A 9,868-nucleotide genomic window follows, 5' to 3' on the forward strand; every position below is an offset into this window, starting at 1 on the left:
TCTCCTGCTCTCTCTCTCTCTCCCGCGCTCTCTCTCTCTCTCTCTCCCTCTCTCGTATATGTAATTTGGCAGGTCGAACATATTCCAGTGCAGTTAAGTCATAATTGCAGGTCCAACCTATTCTAATGCAGTTAAGTCATAATTGCAATAAATAGGAAAAGTTCTTGTCAATCCATCAATAGAAAACAACAAACATCATAACTTGAACTCTCATAATTGCAGAAAATCTTCATGTCTATGTTGTACCCTGCAAGTGACGAGCTGCTACCCAGGTGGCCTCTTGCTTGAAGTCAGGCTGGGTAAGCTCCAGCTTAACTAAAAGCCTAATTATATATCTTGTCTAGAAAATAGGTTTGATAAGTGCATCAGGAAATTTGCTGTTATGTTGACATGAAAAATGTACTGCACAAATGGATAGTTGACATCTCTTGCCGTAAATGGCCGTGAATGAGTAGAGTTGTTTGGAATTCTACAGCAGGTAAACAAATAGAGGTCATTAATGTCAGTGCGTTGTAAAACGGATAACCTAATTAGCTTAGTGGTCAGACAGAATGTCGTAAAGCTGCCGTGCAGTCAGTTGATCCTCACCGACAGGGTGTCTGGGACATGTGGAGGAATTCCTTTTTTTCTTTTAGATAGAAACTTGAATGAGAAATGGGATGAAGAATCTGGCGCTTGGTCCAAAACTAACAAAGTGTAAGGTTGATTGCATCCATCAGCAGAGGCGTGTTGTTGTTCTTATTGTCGTTAGGGACCGCTGCCGCCTTGCATTATTGCAGAGTGGGGCTAAGGTACAGATAATAGCTCATAGGAGACTCATTAATTCCCCCTTGCACCCCCCCCCCCACTATACCACATTGACTAGCACATGCATGCTTCATGTTCCATTTGGCTTCCCCCTGTCATTATCCCATGGCAGATGTGACCCGTGCCATAAAACCACTGCATGGTCCTCCAGTGACTAAAAAAGCCCCGCCCTCCATTTTTATTTAGCATTAACACAAAACTTTGTGCTAATCTGCCTTCCTTTTTTTGTCCTGACAAAGTCTAACTTTAGAAACATAATGAGAGCGGCATACAAATGTTTGCGAGTTGACTTGGAGCTAATGACATCATCAACACTTCAAATGAAATGGCACGGGTTGATTCATTAATGATGTTGATTATATTTATGATTATTATTGATCATATTATTAGATATATAGTGATCATTAATATATATGCCTTGAACTGAGACGTCAACCAGTGGTCATGACTCTAATGTGATGGTTGGCTCTTTGTTTCTTTTTTTCCTTGACCTCTGTCCTTGGATGACCGGGGCAAGGTCGTCAGGTGAGGCTTTTGTCTTCAGCGGCCCCGGCAGATTGTTCCGTGATGAAGTGGTCGGTCGTGGAGAAAAAGCAGGACCTCAGGGGTCAGGGCAGTCAATTCTCATGGGACAGACACAGTGACTGAGCAACTCTGCACGTGGACTTTTATGAAGTGTTTTTAACTCAACCGTCTGGGTGCGCTTCCATTGCACGTGCACTTTACTTCCATCCATCCTTCCCGGCTGAGTGACACTCCAATGAAGTAATCAAGGTTCAATTACATGTACAATTTTCCAATCCAGTTGCACACTAACGAGCGTTGCACAGCGACTGTATGTTTCATAATAGAGAATCTGTCATGTCTCGTCCCCACTTTTGCTATGTGTCTAGGTTCGCGTCGCCCCTCCCTTCATGTGTCACCTCAATCAATGTAGCCGCGGTCACCTGCCTCTTGTTTCGGGTTTTCGATTTAAGTCCTGTCTGCATTGCATGCATTTGCTGCTGTCACGGTAATGCCACCCTGTCGGTTTTGTCTCACGTCTCTGTTTGGTCCCTCTTGTTGATTTTCTTAGTCAGTTATATTAGTTTACCAAGTCTGTGTTTTGACTTCTTCCAATAAACCAAGCTGGTCCAAGCTGCACTCGGTCGCCCTGCTCCATTTCCACCATCCGATCCGTGACAGAATCATCGTTAAGCATCATAAGGTGCATTTTGGTGAGCATTACAAAAGAAAATGTGATTTGGATGAAGTGACTTTTTAAAAGTGGCTCATTTGGCATGGCATGGTATTTTTGATGATATCACTGATCCTCATGTGTAAGTGTTGTGCAATGCCGGAGGGCCTTCACGTCCTCCTGCAGCTGCGTCGAGCCAGGAATGATCCAAACGCATCGGCCTTCCATTTGGGCAATTGCATGTGTTTGACCCACAGGGGTGAGCAGGGATCACAGTTAGGAGACGGATCAGATCAGATCAGAACAGAACACTCCAAGAAGGGATAAGCTCTACTTATGCAGCTTTGGGCTTGTGTGTGTGTGCGTGCATGTATTTGTTTGGGCCAATTCCTCTGTGTGAAGACTTCTTTTCATGTGTATATATGCTTTGGCTTTTAATGAGCCCGCTAGCTCTGTGACCCCGCCTTGTCAGAGCTGCACGGAGGTTTTTGTGTTGTTGCAAAATACAGGTCATGGTCCACTGATTGACTGAGGCTGAGGTCGCGTCCTATTTGAATTCGGAGACTTGTCAAAGGTGCATTGTGTTATTTCTTTCGGGGCGTATAAAAAAGTGGGAGGTGTTGAGTCAACGGAAATATTCAACCTGCAGGATATTCCTGGTGTAATTGTGACTACTTACCACCCAACCATCTAGTCTTACTCAAATCAGCTTTTAGATAACAGCTTGGCCTCATGTGTATATATTGACGAGTAGAGACGAAGGGTTCTCGCATGGAAGGACAAACAACATTTACAGTCTGGTTAAATATCCCCGCAGCTATTTGGCTCCTATCGACAATGTCCTAATGGAATATTAATGAAACGCAATTGCCAGACAAGCACTCCGATGCATTTTTGTTTTCGTTTTCATCAAACTGTGCAGTCAGTCGAATCATGAACACCTCAACTTTGATATTGATTCCGCTTTCGCGAGCTTTCTTTCATCATCACGATGCATTCTTACGTTTCTGCATGATTGATGGCTTTGCACGCATGCGTACAGTCACATCACTCAGGGACAGAACAGAATGTGCATGAGAAGGAGAGTGACCCCCCCCCCCCCCCCCCCCAAAATGAAGATAAAGATGACCTGTTGGCAAAAGCTGCCCTCATTTGCACACCTGCTGGCATTGTTTAACATCCTGTTACAATGCGACCTGGATTATTCCTGTCTCTGACAGACAGGAGGGGAGGCAATGGAACATGGATTTTTATCCTGGATAAATCTGTTATCCGGGACTAGTACGAATGGGATATTCACTGCAAGGGGATTAAAGCACAAGGGAGAATAAAGCAATATGGGAGTAATACTATCTAGTTTCCTGCTTCATAGTTGATGAAACCGTCAGTTGCAAATATGGTGTCTTGTTGTAGGAAAGTTATCTCATTATAAATGTTATTATAGGTTACTCTATTTGTATTGGGTCTAATTGGTCTGCTGGATATTATTATTATTATTATTATTATTATTATTATTATTATTATTATTATTATTATTATTATTATATTACAAAAAATGATATATATTTTATAATTAAATAAAAATGATATTAAACAGTACATATTCTTAATATTTTGGACTCAATGCTTAAACCCCCAGTCATAACAGTGTTCTCATTTTTTAGATTTGAAACAATGGGACTTTTATTTGAGCTCATTGTGATCTGTTAATTTGCATTAGGTGACCTACTTTTTCTGAAAACAAAACATTATTTGCATGTCTAGTCACGGAGGTGGCATATGCTGAATCAAAATGTCTTCTCATAGTGTCGAAGCTTAATGACCAAAGCCAGCCATTACGTATCTACTCTAATACTCCCAAAGAGACGACAGTGGTTTGTTGTTATTTCCCGTTAGCAGAGAAGATCACAGCCTGCAGTCTCGCCATCGATCCTCAAGTCCCCCGAGTCCGGCACAAAATCTACCAATGTCCCTGTGGTGACTATTGTAGCTGAGCCTCCATCACAACTGATAACAATCCCAAATTCATCCATTTATAATTGGGTGATATAGCAACGTCAAAGTCGCTAATATGAGCGTGTTGTCTTTGGTTCTGATTCGGATGAATAACTAGTTCATATATAAAATAAATATTTTAAAAAGAAAAATGGTAAGCAATATCTCTATTTTAAGTGAAGACAATTTGTCATTTTAGTAATGACACAAAGTCCATGCAAAATTTGGAAGTACCATTTAGAAAATGGAAAGTCATATCAGATAACAATACTGTTTTCTTTTTCTTTTTACTGCAGGGAATATAATTGCCAGAAAGCCAATTTGAGGACATGTGCCAAGTGTTTTACACAGGCAATTATGTCCTAATGTATCTCCCTGGTGACAGTGTTTCTACGCATGTCCACTATCCAAGGCACAAGAAATACAGTAGATGATAATATAAAAATCCAGCCTCTTATTTTGTGCATGCAAAAATGACCTTTTTTTTTACCGGACAATTCATTAATTACACAGCATCATGTTTATATTCTGAGGATATGACTCATTTTGGACCATTTCTGTGATTTCCCACTCCGCAGCCAAAAGTAAATTGGCACGAATGTGCACAAGTGTGTTTTCTTCTCGACAAAAGCCCGTTTGCTGTTATTGCCCGGCTTGAAAAGCGTCCCGCATCATTTTGTAGTTATGCTCGAGCACACATCGTGCTTGCCACACTCCTTGAATTCAACCCCAAAATCCAATCAAGTTCTCGGAATATCTCCGGGCGCCTCTCGAGGTCAGGGAATGGTAGCCCGTGGAGGCGTAGAAGGTGAGGAACTGAGCTGGGGTCAAGGCATCCAGCATCTTGCAGGCTTAGAAATCTCAATTTCAAGCGGTGCCCCTTCTGTTTCATTAGCTCCTCCCATTATCCTGTGCCCACCCACCCAGCCCCCATTCCTCTAATTCAGTGGCAGGCTTTTGAGGCTTGTTTGCCTGAATATGGGGGGGGGTGGATTCTCAGCTCCATCTCCCCAGCCAGGTAGGATTGCAATGATTTCAATCCCGTTTGTCAACATTTGCAGCAGCCCTAATGACCTGACTGTAATTTGCTCGGTGTCCATATTGTTGCATTTGGATTCCCATAGCTCTCATATACGTAATATGCGCAAAGAGAGATGGCTCATCAAAAGCCAACACGCTGGAGATGAGCGAATCGCCAACACTCGAATATCATGTTGCAAATGGCTACCATCGGTGTTAGTGTGCGATTTACTCGTGCAAAGGGTCAGCTCAAGTTTCTCATTATTTATGGATGAATTTTGTATTAAATGCATGCAAGGCAAAGCACATTTATTTGTTTAGTTGTTTATTTTTGCAGCTCAAACTTGAATTTGTTGCATTTGCGCACCGAGATTTAATCTGACTAACTGGGAAATGTATTCCCAGAATTCACATCCGCTTGTGGAATAATCATCTCCTTGGTCTCTCTTGGTGTGAGTGGCATGAAAATGTTTTTTTTAAAAAACAGAACAATAGCCTTTCCGCCCACATAGCAAGACCATGGAGGGATTATCATTACCAACATTATAAATCTTTAATCTGCGACAGTTTTACTTTCATGGAGTCGGTTGTGTGACAGAAACTGACGTGGCATGACAAGCAATGCATGCTGGGAGGGTTCAAAGATTAAGGCAAACTTTCTCCAGTAGATTAAATATGTGTAATCTTTAAACCAAACAAGACTGGGAGATTAGGAGGTATTTCATGACTAACAAAGAATTGGACAAGTCAATAAGAAATAGAATGCCATGATTAGGAATATTTGAATGGTAGAGTGAAATTCATTGGAGCAATAAAATCACCCCATCATTTCAAATAAGTGAAAGATGAAGGAATCATTTCCATGGCCTTAGTGCATGACCTCAATAAGTCACTTTTGTGTCGATAACCCGGACGTTAAAAATGGATAAGGGTGATCGCCTCTTTCGTGAAAAGACCATTTCGGAGCGGCGCATGTCACTATGTGGCGGTTCTCATCTATAAGTCATGACGCACATTCGGGATGCATCACTTTCATTATTGCATGAAGGCAGGCAATCATCTTTGCCACAAAGAGGAGGCTGATGGTTGAGAGAAACTAGCAGGCTGAGATCATTCAAACAAATTACCGCACATGAGCTTTCTCTGTCTCACTTTGAAGAAAAAAAAAAAAGTTCTTGTCAAAATCTTTCTCTCGCTCTCTCTCTCTTGCGTGACATGTGGCAGAGCAGGAAAATAAAAATGCCAATTTGGAGAGTCCAGCTGAGTGCTCTTTAGAAATCTTTCCTGTTTGACACGTGCAAATGTCATCCAACTGCATTTATTCATGTGAACATCACAGACACCTTCCTGTCCGGAGGCATGGAGACAATTGGATGCTGAACTCCCTGGAGGACAGTGACCCAGCGAGCGAGCGAGCGAGCGACCAGGAGGAGGAAGGACAGCATCCCGCTTGCCAGCTGTATGATGGGAGGAAACAGCTTGAAGGAAACATCACACACAATCGAGGACTAAACAATCATTCTAAAAAAGAACACGTCATTGCTATGAATATGCAATAATAGCAGCAACGACTGAAATTGACCAAACACTAGAGCATCATCAATAGGGAGATGTGTTGCTGCCATCTTGTGGTTTGTTAAAAGTACCTCTTAGAAAATATCAATGACCAAGTCAAGGTAAATGTCTCTTTTATTAATGACATGCAATAAGCAAACTTTAGATTTTTAATACGCAATATCATTTGTGTTATTATTTGAGTGATTTGAATATTATGGCAACTGTTCATGTCATGTCAAGTTTAAAATGATCATTTGGAAAAGTAGCAGAATAGTCTCTGTCAGCATTTGACCAATTAAGCTTCATTTTGTGGGATGATGCATTGAAGTTGGTTACTTGGCTTTCATTTTTAATCGGACTTCTTATTTCTTATCCACAATACAATTGAAGCTTCTTTCTGGCCTTTTCTTCTGCTATTGCATCTGCTCAGCCAAGAGCGAGTCCTTCACTCCAGCACCCAGGACAGCAAAGAGGAAAGAGGGGAGGAAAGATCGGAGGTAAACTGCCACCCTAGGAATGGGATGAGCCAGCACAACTTCCTTCTTCTTCCGGTTCACCGTTCGCATAATCTCATTGGCCAGGATTGAGGGACGGATTCCGTGGCTCAACCGCCTGGCGACGACTAATAAACATTGAATTGAGAAAGAATTAATGACCACAATTTGCACGCCCATCAACTCTCTGAAAAAAAGTCTCTGAAAAATATCCAAAGGACAATTATTTGGGGGGGTAGCGTTGCCCCCGCAGCTCCCCCTGTAGCTCCGCCACTGTCAACAAGCAGCTTTTGTACTCACATGCAGCCAAGCTGTTTGATTTGGAGGCAGGCTCTTCAGGAGACGCCGGGGCAGTGGCATCGATGAAAGTGTGACTGATAGTGCTCACGGTGATCCCGTACTCCTCCACCTCAGCCCGAAGGCTGTCAAAGAAGGCCTGCACTGCATGCTTAGAAGCTGCATCTAATTGGTGCAGACACAGGCACACATCATACGAATGTCACATAGCAACAGTCGATTTGGTTATTAGAACTCACAGGAACTCCTGAATGGGACAGCCAGTCTGCCCTGGATGCTGTTGACCAAGATAATCTGTCCTGATCTTCTTGGAATCATGGTGGGAAGAATTCCTGTGGCATTATTCATTGCAATGAGATAAGAAGGAGGAATGAGAAGAGCCTGGGAACAGCCCACCTTTTGTCAAAGTGCTCGGGCCAAAGTAGTTGATGTCCATGATGTTTCTATCCAGTTCAAGGGAAACACTCTGCACTGGAGCCTTGAGCTTCGTGCTGCTGTTACAAATCAACACGTCCACGCATCCATAACAATCCACCACCTCGCTCGTCACGTCCTCCATGCTCTCCATGTCGCTAAAGTCCAGGATTACCAGTTTGGGGGCAAAGGTCTGTGAAGAGACACATTTTGGACGGTTGGGTGTGCTACCAACAATACTTCTAGTGGCCAAAAATTCATACACACGTATAAAAGTTTTAATTAGGACTTAGACTACTTGTCCCCTGCTAATTTTATTCCTTGATGCTTTTTTTTTTTTTTTTTTTTTTTTTTTTTTTGTGAGCATTGTCTGTGAACATTGTCGCTTGCTCGCATCTGTTGTAGTCCGTGTAAAAGATACTGTATCTAGAGGACAGCTTGCTGTCACAGAGGATGTCCTGCCATTGTCGTGTTCAGAGTAGGAAGTGGTGATTGGGGAAACGGGAGGAGAACAATCTGTTTAGCCCACATGGGCCGATATCTTTATCCCCCCAAAGTCCAACATTTGACGCTTTTTATTGTATCAGCTAAGGAGTCGATCTGCAAATGAATCTGATGATCAAGAGTGTTTTCTGCACCTCACTTGGGTCAGCATCATTTGTCAAAGAGTCATACAGAGACTCCAGCTTATCCCAGTTTGCTCCACACAGGATGAGCCTGGCTCCACCCTTATGGAAGAGATGAGCACACTCTGAAAGACAACAAGGACAATATTTAACGCTCGCTTGAAAAATGGGTTCAAACAAATAACAGTGTTTCAATTTAAAAGCAGATCATTTACCGTGTCCTACACCGGACACAGCGTCAGTGATCACCACCACTTTGTTGCGCACTAAAGACTTGGCCATGTACTGCATGAGCTCATTGTAGATGTAGTATAGCCCTGCCGCCGTGACGATCAGCAGGGGCAACACCATCACTGAAGGGAAGACCATGTTGTGGAGAGGAGGTTGACCCTGTGGGAAGAAAACAATAACAACCTGCAGACAGAAGACTTTTGATCCACCTTCGAGCTCTAATGGGCTGCCACTTCCTGTATGGAATAACAGCTGAGGCACACCCAAACATCCATTCATGAAGATGATGTCTACATATGAAAATATTTCTTTCATTCGTTTCTTTTCTGACTCAAATTGTCTGTCAGTTGATATGATAAAATGATACATATTTGTTAGACATAACCAAATTTCCCACCAGGGTGAATAAAATGTTATCTTTTTTTTTTAAATCTTATATTTCCAACAAAACGTTTTCATTCTCGTCTCTTTCTTTTTTTCTCGTGAGCCATTTACAAGCAATGCTTGTCCACTCGCTATTTAAAGTGTGTTTCAGGAGAACAGCTAAATATATTCCGTCCAAGCTCCTGCCACAGAATTCCTTGCCTAGTGCCACCACCTGCTAAATACTGTCATTTGATATCCCAACCTCAAAATGATGAGCATTATTACATTGTTAATGCACATACTAATGTAATATTGATGATGACATTCATATTTGGACTCAGACATTATTGGATCAACTCCTGATGGGTTATACAACTTGCAAAGCACTGCAAAAAACACAACACACACACACACACACCTGTAATCCTTGTTATTCTTGGTTCCCTCACAGCACAGCGGAAGGAGCTAATCCCTCAGCAGGACTGGCTGCACTTTTTTCCAGCTTTAGTTAGGTAACAGCAGCCGTTCTCCTACCACCTCGTGCGTCCACCATCCATACACGCCGCCCTGCTTGACTTTTTGACCAACTGGTGTCCAGTTGAACCCGTTGCTTATAATAGCCACGGCTGGAGTCAGCCATGAATACTCTTGTATGGTGCACAGTAGCTATCTGAAATATGTTCCAGTGTTGCCAGCATGACGACAGTTCCCCTCGTGAATTGAGTCCCAGCTTTCAAGAGATCTAGTTATGTTATCTGGATAATGTATTGTACAAAGTAGTTACACTTCTCTGTCTGATGCAGTACTTACACCCACTGTAATTCAAGCAAATGGAACTCAAATGAAATGGTTGCAGGAGAGAGTTGTGGCTTCTCCATGACAGC

At 42.4% G+C, this 9,868-nt stretch overlaps 1 protein-coding gene across 2 annotated transcripts; it reads right to left on the reverse strand.

Annotated features, from left to right (window-relative positions):
- Positions 1-6,670: 6,670 nt before the first annotated feature.
- dhrs7cb (dehydrogenase/reductase (SDR family) member 7Cb) lies at positions 6,671-9,581 on the reverse strand. Of its 2 annotated transcripts, none has more exons than XM_061264793.1 (7): positions 9,403-9,581; positions 8,603-8,777; positions 8,400-8,512; positions 7,744-7,954; positions 7,587-7,679; positions 7,351-7,512; positions 6,671-7,178 (listed from the first exon to the last, which is right to left on the reverse strand). In XM_061264793.1, the coding sequence occupies exons 2-7, from the start codon at positions 8,754-8,756 to the stop codon at positions 6,970-6,972; spliced, it is 942 nt and encodes a 313-aa protein (XP_061120777.1). In that variant the 5' UTR covers positions 8,757-8,777; positions 9,403-9,581; the 3' UTR covers positions 6,671-6,969. The 2 variants fall into 2 exon arrangements, with proteins under 2 accessions (XP_061120777.1, XP_061120778.1); XM_061264794.1 differs by having other exon boundaries at positions 9,434-9,575.
- Positions 9,582-9,868: the final 287 nt, after the last annotated feature.

The sequence above is a fragment of the Syngnathus typhle genome, linkage group LG18 (genome assembly GCF_033458585.1).
Source record: "Syngnathus typhle isolate RoL2023-S1 ecotype Sweden linkage group LG18, RoL_Styp_1.0, whole genome shotgun sequence".
NCBI classification, from domain to species: domain Eukaryota; kingdom Metazoa; phylum Chordata; class Actinopteri; order Syngnathiformes; family Syngnathidae; genus Syngnathus; species Syngnathus typhle.